We start from the raw sequence: 21809 nt of genomic DNA, 5'->3' as shown, positions 1-21809 counted from the left end.
GTCTCCAAACAAATTTTAAGATTTTTTGTTCTAGATCTGTAAAATATGCCATTGGTAACTTGATAGGGATTGCATTGGATCTGTACATTGCTTTGGGTAGTATAGTCATTTTCACAATATTGATTCTTCCAATCCAAGAACACGGTATGTCTCTCCATCTGTTTTTGTCACCTTTAATTTCTTTCATCAGTGTCTTATAGTTTTCTGAGTACAGGTCTTTTACCTCCTTAGGTAGGTTTATTCCTAGGTATTTTATTCTTTTTGTTACAATGGTGAATGGGATTGTTTCCTTAATTTCTCTTTCTGATCCTTCGTTGTTAGTGTACAGGAATGCAAGAGATTTCTGTGCATTAATTTTGTAGCCTGCAACTTTACCAGATTCATTGATTAGCTCTAGTAGTTTTCTGGTGACATCTTTAGGATTCTCTATGTATAGTATCATGTCATCTGCAAACAGTGACAGTTTTACTTCTTCTTTTGCAATTTGTATTCCTTTTATTCCTTTTTCTTCGCTGATTGCCGTGGCTAGGACTTCCAAAACTATGTTGAATAATAGTGGCAAGAGTGGACATCCTTGTCTTGTTCCTGATCTTAGAGGAAATGCTTTCAGTTTTTCGCCATTGAGAATGATGTTTGCTGTGCGTTTGTCATATGTGGCCTTTATTATGTTGAGGTAGGTTCCCTCTATGCCCACTTTCTGGAGGGTTTTTATCATAAATCGGTGTTGAATTTTATCAAAAGCTTTTCCTGCATCTATTGAGATGATCATATGGTTTTTATCCTTCAGTTTGTTAATATGGTGTATCACATTGATTGATTTGCGTATATTGAAGAATCCTTGCATTCCTGGGATAAACCCTACTTGATCATAGTGTATGATCCTTTTAATGTGTTGTTGGATTCTGTTTGCTAGTATTCTGTTGAGGATTTTTGCATCTATATTCATCAGTGATATTGGTCTGTAATTTTCATTTTCTTTTTTTTTTTTTTTTTTGGTGGTACGCGGGCCTCTCACTGTTGTGGCCTCTCCCGTGTGGAGCACAGGTTCCGGGCGTGCAGGGTCAGCAGTCATGGCTCATGTGCCTACCCGCTCTGCGGCATGTGGGATCTTCCCGGACCAGGGCATGAACCCGTGTCCCCTGCATCGACAGGTGGACTCTCAACCACTGCGCCACCAGGGAAGCCCTGTAATTTTCTTTTTTTGTAGTATCTTTTTCTGGTTTTGATATCAGGGTGATGGTGGCCTCATAGAATGAGTTTGGGAGTGTTCCTTTCTCTGCAAGTTTTTGGAAGGTTTGAGAAGGATGGGTGTTAGCTCTTCTCTAAATGTTTGATAGAATTCACCTGTGAAGCCATCTGGTCCTGGACTGTTGTTTGTTGGAAGGTTTTTAATCATGGTTTCAATTTCATTACTTGTGATTGATCTGTTCATATTTTCTGTTTTTTCCTGGTTCAGTCTTAGAAGGTTTTACCTTTCTAAGGATTTGTCCATTTCTTCCAGGTTGTCCATTTTATTGGCATAGAGTTGCTTGTAGTAGTCTCTTATGCTGCTTTGTATTTCTGCAGTGTCTGTTGTAACTTCTCCTCTTTCATTTCTAATTTTATTGATTTGAGTCCTCTCCCTCTTTTTCTTGATGAGTCTGGGTAAAGGTTTATCAATTTTGTTTATCTTCTCAAAGAACCACCTTTTAGTTTTATTTATCTTTGGTATTGTTTTCTTTGTTTCTATTTCATTTCTTTATTTATTTATGGTCGTGTTGGGTCTTCGTTGCTGTGCAGGCTTTCTCTAGTTGTGGTGAACGGGAGCTACTTTTCATTGCGGTCTGCGGGCTTCTCATTGTTGTGGCTTCTCTTGTTTCAGAGCACAGGCTGTAGGCATGCAGGCTTCAGTAGTCCTGGCACGTGGGCTCAGTACTTGTGGCTGTGGGCTCTAGAGCTCAGGCTCCATCGTTGTGGCACCTGGGCTTAGTTGCTCCATGGCATGTGGGATCTTCCTGGGCCAGGGCTTGAACCCATGTACCCTGCCTTGGCAGGCAGATTCTTGACCACTGCGCCACCAGGTAAGCCCTTTTTCATTTATTTCTGCTCTGATCTTTATGATTTCTTTCCTTCTACTAACTTTGGGTTTTGCTTGTTCTTCTTTCTCTAGTTCCTTTAGGTGTAAGTTTAGATTGTTTAGCTGAGATTTTTCTTGTTTCTTGAGGTAGGCTTGTATTGCTATAAACTTACCTCTTAGAACTGCTTTTGCTGCACCCCATAGGTTTTGGATCATCGTGTTTTCATTGTCATTTGTCTCTAGGTATTTTTTAATTTCCTCTTTGATTTCTTCAGTGATCTCTTGGTTATTTAGTAACGTATTTTTTAGCCTCCATATGTTTTTGTGTTTTACGTTTTTTCCCCTGTAATTGATTTCTAATCTCATAGCATTGTGGTCAGAAAGACGCTTGATATGATTTCAATTTTCTTAAATATACTGAGGCTTGATTTGTGACCCAAGATGTGATCTATCCTGGAGAATGTTCCGTGTGCACTTGAGAAGAAAGTGTAATCTGCTGTTTTTGGATGGAATGTCCTATAAATATCAATTAAATGTATCTGGTCAATTGTTTCATTTAAAGCTTGTGTTTCCTTATTAATTTTCTGTCTGGATGATCTGTCCATTGATGTAAGTTAGATGTTGAAGTCCCCCACTATTATTGTGTTACTGTCAATTTCCTCTTTTATAGCTGTTAGTAGTTGCCTTATGTGTTGAGGTGATCCTATGTTGGGTGCATACATATTTATAATTGTTATATTTTCTTCTTGGATTGATCCCTTGATCATATGTAGTGTCCTTCCTTGTCTCTTGTAATATCCTTTATTTTAAAGTCTATTTTGTCTGATATGAGTATTGCTACTCCAGGTTTCTTTTGATTTCTATTTGCATGGAATATCTTTTTCCATCCCCTCACTTTCAGTTTGTATGTGTCCCTAGGTCTGAAGTGGGCCTCTTTTAGACAGCATATATATAGATCTTGTTTTTGTATCCATTCAGTGAGCCTGTGTCTTTTGGTTGGAGAATTTAATCCATTTATGTTTAATGTAATTATCGATATGTATGTTCCTTTTACCATTTTCTTAATTGTCATGGGTTTGTTTTTGTAGGTCCTTTTCTTATCTTGTGTTTCCCACTTAGAGAAGTTCCTTTAGCATTTGTTGTAGAGCTGGTTTGGTGGTGCTGAATTCTCTTAGCTCTTGCTTGTCTGTAAAGATTTTGATTTCTCTGTCAAATCTGAATGAGATCCTTGCCAGTTAGAGTAATCTTGGTTGTAGGTTCTTCCCTTTTATCACTTTAAATATATTGTGCCACTCCCTTCTGGCTTGTAGAGTTTCTGCTGAGAAATCAGCTGTTAACCTTATGGGAGTTCCCTTGTATGTTTTTTGTCATTTTTCCCTTGTTGCTTTTAATAATTTTTCTTTAATTTTTGTCAGTTTGATTATTGTGTGTCTCGGCATGTTTCTCCTTGGGTTTATATTGCCTGGGACTCTCTGTGCTTCCTGGACTTGGGTGGCTATTTCCTTTCCCATGTTAGTGAAGTTTTCGACAATAATCTCTTCAAATATTTTCTTGGGTCCTTTCTCTCTCTCTCTTCTCCTTCTGGGACCCCTAAAATGTGAATATTGTTGCATTTAATGTTGTCCCAGAGGTCTCTTAGGCTGTCTTCATTTCTTTTCATTCTTATTTTCTTTATTCTGTTCCACGGCAGTGAATTCTACCATTCTGTCCTCCAGGTCACTTATCCATTCTTCTCCCTCAGTTATGCTGCTATTGATTCCTTCTAGTGTATCTTTCACTTCAGTTATTGTATTGTTCATCTCTGTTTGTTTTTAATTCTTCTAGGTGTTTATTCTTTAATTCTTCTAGGTCTTTGTTAAACAGTTCTTGCATCCTCTCAATCTTTGCCTCCATTGTTTTTCCGAGGTCCTGGATTATCTTCAGTGTCATTATTCTGAATTCTTTTTCTGGGAGGTTGCCTATCTCCACATCATTTAGTTGTTTTTCTGAGTTTCATCTTGTTCCTTCATCTGGTACATAGTCCTCTCCCTTTTCATTTTGTCTATCTTTCTGTGAATGTGGTTTTCCTTCCACAGGCTGCAGAATTGTAGTTCTCCTTGCTTCTGCTGTCTGCCCTCTGATGGATGATGCTATCTAAGAGGCTTGTGCAAGCTTCCTGATGGGAGGGACTGGTGGTGGGTCGCTACTTCTATTTTTAAGATATCTATTTTTACTTGTATAATTTTATGATATGTCTTTGGTTTATTATTTATCTATGAATGAAAAATTTGCATGAATATTTTAGAAATTAGGCAAGCAACAGAAACTTCTTGTTTCTTCCTTAGCAACTATTAATATAAATAGACTTCACAAATGAAATTGTGAATAGTCAGTATCCCTCCACACATCCAGAGCACAACTGCTAATCATCTCAACATGAGGCTATTGCTCTCCACCAAGTACTGATTACTGTAGCCCATCCTGCCCCCCATCCCACGCTGCTATTGAGGAGCATGATATATTGTGGGTATATAACTTAAAAACAAAGGTGGAGGCTAAAATGGCATAATACAGAAATGTTATGTGTTCTGACAAAGTAAAAATAAAACAACTAAAAATGTGGAGGAGTAGGGAGAGGTAATTAGGAATGTAGAATAAATAAACTCTTTGATGTTCAGCGGGTAGGTGGGGATTAAAGAATACTGGTTTAAGGAGTGGCTTTACAAGATACCCAGTTTAAGGTTGGTCTGATTTGACAGTGTTGCAAGGTACAGTCTCTTTAATGGATGATTTTTTTTTAATGTGGTGGGAAGGTTGTGTCCTCTATTTTTTAAAAAATAGGAACCTGACTTTTGCCTTTACTACTTCTTTTTTCCCTTTACCACCCGAGTCTCCAAAGGCTACCTCTCCCTTCCTTTGTACCATCTTCTCCTGGAAAACTAATGCTTTTCAGAGCCTTGAATCGTGCCCACTTTTAAGTCCTTTCTGTGTAGTTAGTGCTCTTATGTACGAGGACCCCACACTTGGGTTGAACTTTCTCTTTCTAGTGGTAACTTTAGATCAATCTTAGATTTCCCCTTATCTTTCTTCAATGCAGTTTTTTTTGGCTTGAGTGGGGAGTGTGAGAGAGTGCTCACTAACTTGGTGTTTAATACTTTAGAGTAATTGAAGTTTGGGCATTCTCTGACTTCTGGCTATGCTAAGTGGGGCTTGGTATAGTTTTATTTGTCATTGTTCTGTAGTGTTTTTGAAGATGTGTGGGGAGATTCCAAATCAGGCAATCTTCTCTATCTTCAGCTTTATTTTTATTAGAAATTATCTAGTTGGAAATTAGCCTTTAGAATGTGTGAGAATGAAACCTTACTCATGGATCATTCAGGTGTTAAGCCTGAAATTTTCATTTGTTTAGATATTGATTACATTTTTACAATGGTTTAGAAATGCTATTGGTTTATTTAACTCAACTTTCAAATACTTGTTTAAAATAATATACTGCCTCTAAATGTTGTTATAAATAAATTCTGAAAGTATTCAAGGCTAATATAAAAGGTTACAACAAAAATACTCATCTTTTATGCATATATTAATTGAAGAATGGGGTGGGGGAGGGACAAGATAGGGGAAGGAGATTAAGAGGTACAGACTATTAGGTATAAAATAATTAAGATACAAGGATGTAATTTACAGCACAGGGAATATAACCAGTATTTTATAATAACGTTAAATGGAGTATAATCAATAAAAATATATGTTGTACACCTGAAACTAATATAACATTATATATCAACTATACTTCAATTTTAAAAAGTTTAATTGAAGAATATTTTATTCAGTTGTGAGACTTTTTCAATACTCTTAGAGGTCCCAGACAATTTTTTTAAAGTCCAAGTTTACACTAACCATATATTTAGGATATAAACTGTTTGTATTGTGACTTTTCTAAGTAAATAATAGGAAGCTTTTAAAAATTAATCACATGTTCCTGAGATCGTGATTTCATTTTTAGTGCAAAGTGTTTTTGGAGGAGGTGGCATAGAAAACGTTTCCTTTGCATTTCCAATAGCCTGCAGGAAAACAGATGGTTACAATATTAGGAAGCAGCTATAAAATTTTGTTTGCCAAGAAGGAAATGATACTAGCTACTGCTTTCCCTGTGCAGGCTGCTATTACTCTTCCACGAAGACCTTTCCTTCACTGTTCTACTGTGATACCCGCTGTGGTTCTGACCCTGAAGTTTATGATGCACCTTTTCAAGCTCAAAGATTCATGGTGCTGTCTTCCCTGGATGTTTTTTATATCCTGGACCTCACACCATATTCGAGATGCAATTCGCCATGGCTTGTGGATATGCCCATTTGGAGAAACTTCTCCTTTGCCATTTTGGCTTTATGTAATAATCACATCATCTTTACCTCACATCTGTTCATTTGTTATGTATTTCACAGGGACGAGCCAAGTGATGTCTTCAAAACATGGAAATTATATTGATGTCTGAGATAACCATATGGCAGTCTTAAAGAACCAATGGTTGAGATAATGACAGCCAACATTAAAGTGAATTTTAAAAACATGTTAGGTACTTATATTAATTATAAGATGTATAATGAATGCTAACATTTCTTTATTTCATATATTTTGATCCTGACTGAAGTTTAATTTGCCAAGTGCTTTAGTGAGTTGTGATTACTGGCAGAAACTGCTTTTGTGCACTTATGTTATAATATTCTTAAAAGACAGTAACATTAGACCTAGGTTATTGTTTCAGAAATAACTTTAGGAAATAATTATTATAATATGTTGACTGTAGTAACATTCTACCAAAGTAGTATTTTTTCATTATCTTTGCCCTCAAATCTCATGTGTTGGAGTTTTAACTGTTTTGAAAAACATAACTAAATTTAACAAAATATTTGTTTAAAATTAACATTAACAAAATATTGATACTTGACTCATAACCATAAAATCCACAAAAAAGGACCTAACCAATAATGTCATTTCAAATGTAAACTCCTGAATGTGCCATTAAAATTGTTTTAGTTGCTATCAATTTGTTTACATACTATTCTAAAATATTATACCAGTTAAATCATTTTTTTAAAATTTGCCTGATACTAAGAGACAAAACAATTTTTTTTCAAAAAAGTAGTTTTAGGAAATTGACTTTTTCCTTTGTTCTTTCAGGTTATCTTCTGTTAAAAATGATTAACCTTTATTAGAGAAGGAAAATTGAGTTGCTGTAAGTTTTACATTTGCACAGTTTAATATACTTTGACATAACAATCAGTGCCCCAAAGGCACCTGTTTTTTGGTAGCATTTGTACCAGCTGCTGTCTTCAGATTTTCTTACACATTTGTGTTTGTAATGCTGGTGACTGTGTGCCTTAATCTCTGAGAAGTGATGAAACAGTGCCTTATCCAAAGCAGATTTTTCTCATTAAGTTAAACAGAGTTCTGTAAATTGTTATAAAGGGTCAGCCTCTTTACTTTTTGTTGTTAAGCAATTGGTTGCAATCTGTTATATTTTATAATTTATTAGCTCTTACAATGTATTATTGTCTTTTGAGAGCAATTATTGTCAATTTAGTTGGTTTAATAGTAAACATTATATAGTGGGGGTAAATTTGATTAAGGTAGAGATTTTTAAAAAGCATATGATTTTAGAAATCCCTGGAAATAAAGCATATATGTTGTGTAACTCTTTCTGACTAAATCACAAAACTCTCCCTTTTTTAATTTCTCCATATTAAACAAATGAATATCATAAAAATATAAGGCCTTATTTAAGAATGTCACATTGACATTTTGGGGGTTGTCCTAACTTTATTAGAATGGGAACTCACTTTGACCATGAGTCCTTGCTTAAACAATAACTGAAAATTTTAAGTGTGGGTTTATCTTTATCTTTGTTCCTACCTCATCAGAAATGTTCCTTGTCCTCTAAGTGGTCTCTGAAAGCTGCAGTTGTAACCTCTAGAGATATAGTAAGCAACTTCCCATGCCGCCATTTTGTCCCCTTTCTTAGAGAAAGAGTTTGCTTCAGTACAACTTATGTTGAAAGTTGGATTGTATCTTCTTTGCACGGGTGTGTTTTCTCCATTCTCCAGACGTCCTCCTTTCACTTAGTGTTCTCTCTTGGCTGTTTCACTGATCTGACCTCCCGATCTACTGTTTTCTTGAGCCATGTTCATTATGCTGGCTACTCAGGAGAACTTCCACCACTGAACTATTTTCTACTCATCCCAAGCCTACTTTCTTTTAGTGGTGGGCTAAGAACCTCAGTTGTGTATGGTTAAAACTCCCATTTATCCACACCTCCTTTCTTTAACTTAGACCTCTCTTCTCCCAGGCAGCCACCCTCTTTCTCCCAATCAGACACATACTTCTTGGCTCCTTTCTCTTTTGGCTGGTGGAACAATTACTTTGTTTTTCCCATTTTTCCCAACTGAAGGGTAGAGGAATAGGGGCTATTCTGGTACTTGCTCACTGTCACAGCTAAACCATTTATCCAACACAATTCTGTCTTCTTCCTTTGATATCTCATTATTCGTTCCAAACCCTCTTCACCCTCACATGCTACCCTCTAAGACTCAGTTTCACCTTCTTTGATGATATGAGCAACTGGATCACTTTTTTCCCTTTTATTCTAACCCTTGATTTTATCCTCAGTCATCAGATGACTCACCTGAAATCGGGACTTCAGTATCCCCTCTTCTTCTGTACCACTAACTCTCGTCACATCATATCAGCCATCCACCAGCACAGTAGGCCTCTGTACCTCCTTTTTAGGTGACACTGCTCATCTAGGAGAGCTCCAACTTCGTCTCCTTTTTCTAAACCAGTAGTTCTCAAACTGACATACATCAGAATCACCTATAAGGCTTGTTAAAACAGGGATTGCTTGAGGCCCACCCCAGAATTTTGACTTGGTACGTCCTGAGGATTTGCATTTCCAGCAAGGTCCCAATTGATATTGATGCTGCTGTTCAGGAACCATCCTTTAAGAGCCACTGCTCTAGACACATCCTGTTTAACTTCCTTTTTCTCCCCTCCCTTCTCTTCATTGAGCCAACTCTTTGCCTTACTGATATGTTTAATTTTTCTTAACCTTCCTTTGTCAGCAGGTCCACCAGCCCGCTTCTGGGTACATTTAATTCTGTCCTGGCTCCACATATGCAGTGTGTAAGTTACTATGTCAATCCCCTAATACCCCAGACTTTCTTGTGTGCTATCCAATTAGCCAACCCAGAATAATCCACAGCCTGCTTTCCCCAGTTCTCCTTTAGATTACATGTCTTTAAAGTAGTTATGGATCCATGCTGACTTGGCCTACTACAATTCATACTATCTAACTTTGGCTGGGTACTTAATAATACTTTGCTCGCTGCCAAACAACTTTTTCCCAAATATTGTACTAGACAAGCCGAGCCTCAGAATATCTGCCCACGTTAGATCCAGCCACAAGCCAGGAAGTGCACAGCATTTCACTGATCTGAGAAACTCTTGTTAATAATCCATCTCCACAGTTACTTTGCACTTTGCGTAAATCCACAGCATTGCCACATGCGTCCCTTGGCATTTCTTTACTTCCCAGGGATCATGATAATAATCAAAGGGTTTCTGAAGCATATTACCCTTTTGACTGATCTTGCAAGGAGTTATTTGGCTTATATACCCAGCAGCGCTAATTAACGCTGCTTCAAGGTTTGGGCAGCCTTCCAATTCCGTCTGCCCCGTGATGGCCTGAAAAGGAGGGGAATGTCAGATTAGGGCTCTAACACTCTGATATTCCTCAAATACCTGTGTGAGCTCGCAAAGAAAGCACCCAACTGAATTCACACATCCTTACTCATTCAATATTCATTTGATTTAATTTAAGCACTGTCCAGGTTCTCAGATTAGCAATATTGATACCATGCACGTAAAGTGGAAGTCAGAGAAAATTTTCCATAAATGTCTGGGTGATGTTAAATAAAGTGTAAAAATGTGGTATAGTGGTTACATAACAGACCGCATACAGGGGTGGCATATCTAAATGACAGTGGTCATAACCTCGCTACCCTGAGCTATTTCACGCAATCGCAGGGAGTAACTGGAGCTTTTTGAAGTTTCATAAGAGATCCTATCAGGACCACAATGTATGCGGCAGAGGCCCTGCTCTTGGAAAGCCATGTGTAAATACCATACTTCCCTCTTCCTGGAGCTCTGTGGCTGTCTGCCCAGAGTCAATAACAATAGTCTCTCAGTGTTAGGCCTGTTCCATGGCCAGCAAAGACTGTGTCGTTTCTCTAGATTCTAAACTGATTGGCACAAGGCTGCCTTTGGTCAATCTGGACTCACAAAATGTTGTACGAGCCCCAGGCCAATCTTTCTGGAAAGGGCTCTGCCATTTCTAAGGTGTGAAACCCAGAGCAAATCACTCCGCAAGCCCTCTGCTCCCACCTCGACATATCAACCCAAGTGAGATGGGATTAGATAACTCCCACAAGATCTCTAAAGGATAAGAACACTACAGAAGAGTGAGAAGAAATTATGGACAAGAGATGGGAAGCCTGCCTATTTGGCCTGCTTACGATGTGTGTAGCCTGCATTACTCTTCTCTTGATGCTGTAACAAATTACTGTAACTCAGTGGTTTGAAACAAATGTATTATCTTACTGTTGTGTATGTCAGAAATCCCACACAGGTCTCACTGGGCTAAAATCAAGACATCAGCAGGGATGCCTTCCACCTGGAGGCTCTAGGGGAGGCTCAGCTTCCTTGCCTCTTTCAGCTTCTAGTTGCCGCCTGCACTCCTTGGCTCGTGGTGCCCTTATTCCATCTGCAATGGCAGGTCAGCTTCCTTTTCACATTGCATCTTTCTGATCCTCCATCCATAGTCATGTCTCCCTCTGATCACAGCTGGGGAAGATTCTCTGCTCTAAGGGCCCGTGTGATTAGATTGGGTCCATCTGAATAATACAGGATAAACGCCTCATCTCAAGGTTCTTAATCACATTTGCAAAGCCTCTTTTGCTGTGTAAGGTAACATTCACAGGTTCCGGGGATTAGGATGTAGAGAGCTTTGGGGCCATTTATTCCGCTTACTCTTTGATTCTAGCCCTGGTGTCTTTGAACAGGTCATTTGTCTTCTTTTAAGCCAATCAGGAATAAGCCAGGTGCTTTCCAAGACTCCCTTCCTGCTCTTTCTATAACCTTCATCTCCTTGTCCTAGTAATGGGCAACCTCAGTTTCTGGGGAAATGACCTCCAACTTGTCAGAGTTAAGTTTAACCTTGGGATAATAATGTCCTTTTCTCCCCTGCTATTAACACTTTTGGTTGTTACTTCTCTTTATTTTTTCCATGTGGAACTACTGAATCTTCATACATACCCTTTCTCTATTTTCCGTGGGGGGGAAAAAAATTTTAATTCATAAAATTCTTAGCCAGTAAAACACTCAGCATTCCTTTGGGTGAAAATGAACACAATACCTACCCTCACATAACACCGGTTCAGTCAGCTCTGAAACAAATGTTTAATGTATTCCTGCTGTGTTTCAGGCTTTCAATTAAAAACTAATGTTCTAATGGTGGAAAATGACAATCTCTACATTAAAAGAACAGCTAGGCTAGTAGTGGGGACATACAAGAGACAGCACATCTCAGTACAGCGTGTTAAGTGCTGCAATAAGCAAGCGCAGGGCCTCTGAGGTCCCACTATGGAAGAAAGGGGAGTTCCCTGAAACTAAAAGAAAAGCAGGAGAGCTCCAGTGAAGGTGAGAGTGAGGTGATGGGAGGTGGGTGGGAAGATCCCCACAGGCAGAGGGAACAGTGTTTACAGAAGCCTGGCGAGACTCCAGATTGTAGGTAATTCAGCATTGCTGGAGCAGGGTGTTTGAAGTGGGAGAGTGGTGAGGGTTGATGGCAGTCAGCTGACCATGACTAGGGCCTGGAAAACCTTGTTTACCTGTTAAGAAGTTGGGAATTTATGCTGAGGGCAATGTGGAAGCATTGAAAGGTTTAAGCCTGAGGTTGGCATGATCAGGTTTGCCTTTTTTCCTGGAGACTCTAATTGGGAGCTCAATCCAAGGGCTCCTGCGTTTTAACTGCCGTCACGTAATCATGCGGCCTTCCCATGAAGAACTTTGCAGGTTAGAGGCACAACAGCAATAAGAAGCCTATGTTCGGGCTTCCCTGGTGGCACAGTAGTTGAGAATCTGCCTGCTAATGCAGGGGACACGGGTTCGAGCCCTGGTCTGGGAAGATCCCACATGCCGTGGAGCAACTGGGCCCGTGAGCCACAACTACTGAGCCTGCGCGTCTGGAGCCTGTGCTCCGCAACGAGAGAGGCCGCGACAGTGAGAGGCCCGCGCACCACGATGAAGAGTGGTCCCCGCTCGCCGCAACTAGAGAAAGCCCTCGCACAGAAACGAAGAGCCAACACAGCCAAAAATAAATAAAATAAATAAAATAAATTGAAAGAAGGCTCAACATTTAAAAAAAAAAAAAGAAGCCTATGTTCTCGGTGCCACTTGCCTCTGAATCTGGCTACTCATAATCTAAGAATAAAACACTAGAAATACTATGTAAGCAAAATCACCCTACCTTAAGCAAACCAGGGATGTGGTCCCTCTCCCGCTGATTGCAGCTGTTTGGTTCGGGTCTGGCCCCTTTACATGGAGCACTGGACTCTCTGCGGTGCCTGGAATGAACCGTGCTCCACAACACCTTTGTGCACATGCTGGACTGGAAGCCATTTCCTTCCCCGCTCAGGCGTCAGGGTAGCTCTTACTCTCCCTTCAAGACTCACCACAAGTGTGTCCTATCAGTAAATCATTTAAATCCTCTCAATTCAGCCTCCAAGGTTGAGCTAGGGTTCCACTTCAGTAAAGTGTTCTGCCTCCCTCTGTTTTGTGGCTATCACACTACGATGCAGGCTAAATGCTTTCCTGGTCCTACTACTCCCCGTCACCACCACCACTACAAAGTCCAGAGGAGAAGTCTTGTAACTAGAACAGATCTGGATGTGCACCCTTTGTTACCAATGCAGGATGCTTGGCAAGGCGAATGCTATCTTAGTATAGCAGCCCCAGGATATTAATTAACAAGAAACCAGTTCAGAGATATGTGAATGAAAGTGTTAGGACTTTCTCATCTCACCAGGGGTTCGCATGGGAATTAATCTTGGGGTGTTGAACCAACCCTAACCCTGCACAGCTTCTCCCCCACACCCATCTTTGCTGGGCAGCAGTAACTGGGCAGAGGAGGAAAGGACGGGGATGCAAAATCTGCAAGTCTCAAAGCACTGGTGAGGACAGAGACTGGATTATTTCCATAGGGAGGCGCCGGCGCCTGTGCGGAGGACCGTGAAATGGCAGAGCGCTGAGGGGAGAGGGCTGCTGGGAGGGAAACGGGGCACTGAGGTGGGAAATGAGGATGCCCTCTGAAGGCCCAGGGAGAAGGCCCTGAAGGAGGCCCAGGTGATAAGCCTTGCCCCTGAGAAGGAATGGCTCAAACAATGTGTTCCCTGCGGAGAAAAATATCAGGAAAATTGATAGATGAGGTACTCAAGGTTCCCAAACTTTCTTGGTTTACAGTTGATGTCCTTAATGTCTCAGTAATTTTTTTCAACATACCACTAGGCCAAAAGAAATACCAAATAGTGCCTGTTATTTGGTTGGATCCAAATGACTTCACAGTGGTAGTTGTGTGGCATCCGACAGTTGTCCTTGTATGTCTCTCAATAATTGAGAATATCCCACAGCACCTCTAAGAGTTCGTTTCAGCACCTGGGTGGGCCTCAGCACACAGTTTGGGAACTACATTACCAATGCAAGAGCAGCCTTCCTTTTTGAGGACTTGGGTTCTAGGAAGCATCAATCCCAGACAAGACGAAGATTCACCGAAGACCTGTAAGGGTGCTTGTTTTGATTTGCCCCACTTCAGAGTAACCTAGGGCTCACCCTGAGGAACAGAATAGGACAGAACCTATCACAGGAATTAACATTGTAATTTTTGATTTTCTTTCACTCTCCCTCCACCAGCAAGGATTCCTTGAGGGCAAACACACTGTCTGCACCTCTTACTCTTTCCCTAGAGCTGTGCTCAACACAAGGTGGGGACTCAATACAGGCACACCTCCCTTTATTGCACTTTGCAGATGTGTACTGCATTTTTTACAGATTGAAGATTTTGGCAACCCTGCGTTGAGCACGTCCATTGGTGCCATTTTCCCACCAGCATTTGCTCACTCTATGTGTCTCTATGTCACATTTTGGTAATTCTCGCAATATTTCAAACTTTTTCATCATTATTATATGTTATGGTGGCCCGTGATCTGTGATCTTTGTAGTTACTATGACTCCCTGAATGCTCCGATAATGGTTAGCATTTTTTAGCAATAACGTATTTTAAAATTAAGGTATGTACCTTTTTTTTAGACATAATGCTATTGCATACTTAATAGACCACAGTATAGTTTAAACATAACTTTTATATGCACCAGGAAACAAAAGAATTCGCTTGACTCACCTTATTGTTGTACTTCCTCTATTGTGCAGTCTGGAACAGAACCCAGTGTCTCCAAGGTATGCCTGTACATTTTTTGTTGAATGAATGACTGAATGGTTATATCTATTTCACCCTTCCCTATTTTCTTAGAAGATATGCGCTGACATGTCCTTGACAGTCCTAACTCAGGACTCTTTCCTGAAATGTCAGCCAAAAAAAGGAAAATATAATTATCCAGGTTCAAAGCCAGCAGCAAAGACCTGGTGGGAGCTTAAAATTTCATTTGTTCTCCACCCTAAGGGAAATGCAAGGGGAAAGGTGACCTAGGAGCACAAACACAGGAAAAAGAAAGATGGACATTACTTTGATGTTTTATTATTTAAGATCGTGGGGCCTTTGTTTTGATGCTTTTAAAGAATTGCTAAATTATTGGGGTGGTTTGGGTACAAGCTAGCACTGAGATAGAGGAATACATTAATCACCCATTTAGAGGCAGTTCACAGCAATATTTCAGGTTCTCATGCTTTTCCAGAGCCTTGCCACTTTCCATCGAGAGGTAAAGTCTATTTCTCCTTCCTTTCAACCTGTGTAGAACTTTGTGACTGCCCCAGCTAATCGAATGCAATAGAAATGAACCTGCATAAGTTTCCAAGACAAGTCATAGAAGGCCATATAACTTCCACCTGGTTCACTCTCTTGCTCATGGGATACTCCTTGGAAGCCAGCCACCAGGCTGTGAGGAAGACAAACTAGTCACATGGAGAGACCCATGCAGAGACCAACCGAGGTCCCCAGCTGACAGCCAGCATGAACTGCCAGGCATGGGAATAAGCCCTCCAGATGATTCAGGCTCCCAGCCTTCAAATTACTCCAGGTGATGCTGAGTGGAGCAGATGTGAGTCACCCACTGCCTCAAGTGCAGATTCATGAGCAAAATAAACGCTGATTTTTTTTTTTTTCCACCCCACGTGGCATGCAGGAGATCTTAGTTTCCCGACCAGGGATCGAACCCGTGCCCCCTGCAGTGGAAGCATGGAGTCCTGACCACAGGTCCACCAGGGAATTCCCCCAATGTTGTGGTTGTTTAAGCCACAAGTGTTGGCATATTTGTTATGCAGCCTCAGTCAAAAACTTTTTTTTACCACTGTATTTGAAAAATGTATACATAGTGTAGTAAGGAACACAGAACTCTGAACATAGAATGCCTGGGTTCCAATGCTAGCTCCAATACTTACTAGCTTTCAACCTTGGGTAAATCACTTAACCTCATGCCTGTTTCCTTATCTATAAAATGAAGGTAACAACAGTTCCTACTTCATAGGATGGCGCTAATCATTAGGTGACTTAATATGTGCAAAGTGTTTGGAACTGTGCCCACTATGAAATAAGCTCTACATAAGGATTGGATATTGCTGTGGTGGCGATGGTGGTCTTATAGTTGGTAATGTTGGTGTGTTCGGCAGAATTCTAAAACCCCAGTGACTCCTGCTTCATGGAATCCTGTCACTTGCTTCTAGTCAATAGATGTAATTAAAGTCCCTAAAACTAACCTTAAGTGAATCAAAAGGGAGATTATCCTGGGTGGACCTCACCTAATCAGGTAAGCTCTTTAAAAAGAGCTCTTTAAAAGAGGACCTAGAGATCAGACTCTCTTGCTGGCCTGGAAGAAGCCAGCCACCAGGAGTTCAACAACTGTGAGGAAATGAAAGCTAACTACCACAGGAACTTGGAAAGGACCCCCAGCCTCAGGAGAAACTGCAACCACGGCTGACACTTTGACTGCAGCTTGTGAGATGCTGAGCAGAGGATCCAGGTAAGAAATCATACTTGACTCCTGACCCGTGGAAACTGTGAGCCAATAAATAAACAGATGTTGTTTTAAGTCAGTAAGTTTGTGCTAATCTTATTCAGCAATAAAAACAAATATAATTGGTAAAAATTCAAACCATAAAAAAGTATATACAATGAAAAGTAGATTTTTCTACCACCCTGGACATTCATCCTCCTCAGAGGCAACCACTAGGAAAAACCTGTGTCTCATCATTCCAGAAATTTTGTATGCATATGAAAACATCTACATGCATCTGTATTTCCTTCTTACACACACACACAAGGATATATATATAGTGTACATATATATATATATAAAATATGGATATATATCTTGAAACATGGGCCAAGGGCAGTGAGTGAGTATGTTATCTCAGAAATCTGTATTCTTTAGAAACAATATAGAACATCTTCCAGCTGAAACAGCTTTTAGGAGAGACAGGATAGGTCCTCTTAAGTGCTTAGGTGGTTTCATGATTTACACTCTGTAATTAAATGTGTGATGGGGTTGGGCATTAGTCTGCCAAAGTAGAGAAGAAAGACTATTTTTCCACTGCTTTCCACTTTTTTTTCCCTTTCACTTACAGACCAGAGACCTTTACTTACAACACCTTATCTTTACTGCTACAGTAAAGTCCATCGTGTTGTGTGCCATGATTTATTTTTCTAGCACCCTACTGATAGGTATGCAGCTTGTCTTTAATAGTTTACTATTAAAAAATGCTACAATGAGATTCTTATGCTTACATCTTTGCATACATGTGTCTGTAGTATAAACTCCAATAGTCAAACTCTTACGTCTTCATTTTAAATTGATAGGTATTACCAAACTAATGTCCTAAGACTTTGCACCAAATCACACTCCTTCTAACCACTTGTGATAAATAGATACTTGCTAACACACTTTGACCTTTGCCACTCTCATAGGTGAAAAATGTATCTCACTTTGTTTTCTTTTTATTTGTTTACATAGTTTTGAATGTTGAATAATGTTGAATAATGTTTATAAGCCTTATTTCTGTGAACTATATGTTCATATCCACAGCCAAATTTTCCATTAAGTCACTGGCCTCTTCCTTATTGATATACAAGATCTCTTTATATAATAGCCCTTTGTCTGTTGTCTGACCAATGTCACCCCCCTCCACGTGCAACTTTATGCCATTTGTCTTTTATAGAGTTTTATTTTTCCATGACAGAATTTCACTTTTTTGTACAGTCAGATTTTTCATTCTTTTCCTTATGACTTCTGAGTCTTGTTTTATGCTTAAAAAGTTGTTTCCTGCTCTATTTTTTTAAGTTCATATTTCCTTTGGATACCTTTATATTTTATTTACATTAAATATGTAATACATCTGGAATTCAAAGCCTCAACTTTTTTTTCACATGGTTAACCAGTTGTTTCAAACAATTCATTGAATAATCCAGTTTTTCCTGATGTAAAATGCTAACTTTACTACGTAGTAAATTCACTCGTTATATTTTCTGGATTTATGCACTGGTGTCTTGTGTCTACTGTAACTCTTTTAATGATAGTAGATTTACAATATATTTTAACATCCAGAAAGACTAGTCATCACTCACAGCTCTTCTTTCTCAGATTTTCCTGAGGAGATTCTTCTTGTTTTTATTAGCTTGAGGTATTTATTCTGCTTTGATTCCCAATTTATTGACTAATCTTAGGCAAGTCACTATATTTCTGTACCTCACCATCATAAAAGACTGATGATACTGGACTGAATCTGGATTATTTATATATATGGAAAGCATGAATGCTAAAAAAGAAAAGTTATAAATTTAAGTCTGGAACAGAAACTACAGTGTTAACCAGGAATAAGAAATCCAGTGAGAAGGAAATTCCCTACTGAGGCTCTCAGGTTATACTGTTTCTACTTAGTCCTGCATTCTTTGCTCTGTTTACTTTGGCATACCTGATACCCAGCCCCATCAAACATTTAGTTAAGAGTATAAATCAGAAACTGTGGCACTGAAAGAGACCTAGCATGGCTCTCCTAAAAGCCATCTCAGCTGAAAGATGTTCTAACTCATTTCTAAAGAATACAAGTTTCTGAAATATCACATACTCTCTCACTCACTCAATCATTCACCCTTGACCCTTGTTTCAAGCATACAAATTCCCTGGTGATATGTATTTTTACAACTAACCGTCCTCCATGCTTTAAGGAAAACTCAATGCATAATTTTTTTGTTTTCTGTGTGGTATAGAAAACAACTCCTTCTGAGAAATGTATATTTGAAATATTATTACCAATTAGACTATAGATATTCAGAAGAGGCCACAAGTACCAACCGTGGACATCTGTGACCACATTGGCAAGATTTTGCCCAAGTAGTGAAGGCTTGTTCGAATAATCCAATTTCTTGTTCATTCAACACTAAGCCTCTAGTATTTGCTGAGCACTGAATGAGGCACTGGGGGTATAATGATGAGTAAGATACAGGCCCTATCCTAACTGAGCCCCACTCTATTGGAGGGCAGAGGCACACACGTATATAAAACAGTGTGAGATAAGTTGGCAATATACATTAAAAAGTGACTTAAATGGGCATACCCTTTGAGAAGTTCCATTTCTAAGAATTTATTTAAGAAAATTTTGAGATGAATGAAGAAAGTGTATAGAACTTATTATCATAGCATTTCTGTAATAGTAATAAATACCAGAAAAGGGAAAAACCAAACTACCTAAATATCCAAAAACTGAGTAGAATCTAGTAAATAAACTACGGCAAAACCATGTGATTGAATACTATTAAACCCTTGCAAGATAAAGAAACAATACAGGGCTTCCCTGGTGGTGGTGTTTGGGAGTCCACCGGCCAATGCAGGGGACACGGGTTCGAGCCCTGGTCTGGGAAGATCCCACATGCCGTGGAGCAAGTAAGCCCGTGTGCCACAACTACTAAAGTCCGCACGCCTAGAGCCCACGCTCTGCAACGAGAAGCCACCACAATGAGAAGCCTGCGCACCGAAACGAAGAGTAGCCCCCTTTCTCTGCAACGAGAGAAAGCCCGCGTGCAGCAACAAAGACCCAGCTTAGACATAAATAAATAAATAAATTTATTAAAAAACAACAACAATGCAGATCCATAGGTTTGGCTATGGAGAGCTATTCCTGATTAATATAAAGTCACAAAACGGAGGGGGGAGGGGCAAAATAGGGGCGTAGGATTAATAGATACAAACTACTATGTCTAAAATAGATAAGCAACAAGGGTATATTGCATAGCACGGAATTATAGCCATTATCTAGTAATAACTTTTAATGGAGAGTAATCTATAAAAATGCTGAATCACTATACTGTATACCTGAAACTACTATAATATTCTAAATCAACTACACTTCAATTTTTTTAAAGTCACAAAACAGAAAGTGTTATATGACTCTATTTTTGTAAGAATAAACTATACTTACAGATAAAAAATCAAAAAGATAAACATCCAAATGTTGGGCTTCCCTGGTGGCGCAGTGGTTGAGAGTCTGCCTGCCGATGCAGGGGACGCGGGTTCGTGCCCCGGTCCAGGAAGATCCCACATGCCGCGGAGCGGCTGGGCCCGTGAGCCATGGCCGCTGAGCCTGCGCGTCCGGAGCCTGTGCTCCGCAACGGGAGAGGCCACAACAGTGAGAGGCCCGCGTACCGCAAAAAAAAAAAAAAAAAAGAGTAGATCCCAAATAAAGGTTTATTCAATGAATGAATATGCACAGAAGTAACACTGGAGGAATATGCACCAAAGGTTAAGAAACTTTATTTCTGGATATTTAAACATTTTCCTTCTTTATATTTTTTTACATATTCCAATTTTTTTACAGTGGACCCAATATAATTTTATAATCAGAAGGAACAACATACTATATTCAAAAATGGTAACTCAGAGCCTACCATAAAGTATTTGAAGCTCAGTTTTGAAACAGAGACCCCTGTTTGGCTCTTCATATCACAGAGGTTAAAAGGTGATTATTCTCATCACCCAAAGATTAATGGAGGAGCCCATTAAATTTTAAATTCTTCTAGGACATTTAAAAGTTGACATGGGGACTTCTCTGGCAGTCCAGTGGTTAGAACTCCACGCTTCTACTGCAGGGGACAGGGGTTCGATCCCTGGTCGGGGAACTAAGATCCTGCATGCCGTGTGATGTGGCCAAAAAATAAAAATAAAACAAAAATAAAAGTTGACATGATTTTCAAAATATCAATCTATATACTTATTTCAAGACAAATCTTCAAGGGAAATTAATTTTATTTTGTGAAAGCTACTGTTTAGAAATCTTCATCTCCCTAACCCAAACTGGCCATTTCTAGGGCCTGGATGGCATCAAGTATTTTTATGACAGTCGGAGGTTCACACTTTACTTCTCTTTAAAGTGAAAACGATTTGGTTTTTCCGGGTAAAGTAAAATATATGTATGTGCACGTGTGTGTGTGTGTGTGTGTGTGTGTGTGTGTGTGAGTGTATATATAAATTTTTTTTTTTTTAAGTTTGCAACCTGGTATTCTTTGCCAAGGACAATGGAAAACACAAAACCATACAGTTTTAGATTGTACTCAAACTGTTTTCATTCTATTGCTCTACCCTCCAACTACCTTTCCCCTAGGTCCTAAAGGCATACGTTTCCCAGGCTCCTCCTCATTTGGTTTTGTAGAAGCCCTGAGCCCAGATAACAATATTTAAATAATCAAAGTTGCTCTGATACCACTCGGTTTTGTTTTGTTTTGTTTTGTTTTTGCGGTACGCGGGCCTCTCACACAAGTGGCCTCTCCCGTTGCGGAGCACAGGCTCCGGACGCGCAGGCTCAGCGGCCATGGCTCACGGGCACAGCCGCTCCGCGGCATGTGGGATCTTCCCGGACCGGGGCACGAACCCGTGTCCCCAGCATCGGCAGGCGGACTCTCAACCACTGGGCCACCAGGGAAGCCGTGATACCACTCCTGAAACTCCTTCCCAGTTAATTCTGGTCCACATCTGCCTAGTGAACACCCTGTCACACACAGACCTACACACCCCATAATTACAGCTTGCACCATGTTCTCTCCAGACAAAGTCCCATCCCAATTTTGCCCTCACCCCAGTCAAACTGATCTGCTGGTGGATGTCAGGTTTGCTTTTTAACACCAGGCTGACTTAATGTCTTGCCCCAAGGCTGCCATTCTAAAGGTGGTAATTTCACAAGTGCAAGCTTTAATGCTTTTGGTTCCACGAACCACACCAACTGTCTTCAGGTTACCACTACCCAAGCCACCATCTCAGCAGTGACCCCCAGGAAGGAGAGGGAAAGTACTAATAACCTGTGACACTCAAGGAGGGGCCCCTGTGCTCTCCAAGTCCAGATTCTGTCCCTAGGTCTTTTTCCTGGAAGGCCCATGGTGACATTTCCTAGCAGAGGAGAGAGGCACACAGTGAAAGGGAAGCTTTCCTGTTAAATAGAGAAACAAGTAAGA

The 21809-nt window shown here is 39.9% G+C and overlaps 2 protein-coding genes across 2 annotated transcripts in view; one reads left to right on the top strand and one right to left on the bottom strand.

The window, feature by feature from the left end:
• The window catches only part of TMEM267 (transmembrane protein 267), a 31010-nt gene extending 23473 nt beyond the window's left edge, over positions 1-7537 (top strand). Inside the window, exon 3 of the mRNA XM_030881994.2 lies at positions 6195-7537. Coding sequence (XP_030737854.1) covers positions 6195-6530 — 336 coding nt within the window. The 3' untranslated portion in view covers positions 6531-7537. The remainder of the gene's footprint in view (positions 1-6194) is intronic.
• NNT (nicotinamide nucleotide transhydrogenase) overlaps positions 1-21809 on the bottom strand; it is a 259323-nt gene that overhangs the window by 226239 nt on the left and 11275 nt on the right. The gene's annotated exons all lie outside the window — the stretch shown is intronic.

Source organism: Globicephala melas, chromosome 3 (assembly GCF_963455315.2).
Source record: "Globicephala melas chromosome 3, mGloMel1.2, whole genome shotgun sequence".
In the NCBI taxonomy this organism is placed as follows: domain Eukaryota; kingdom Metazoa; phylum Chordata; class Mammalia; order Artiodactyla; family Delphinidae; genus Globicephala; species Globicephala melas.
Note: the sequence above shows the minus strand (reverse complement) of the source record. Positions and strands in the feature narration are given on the sequence as shown.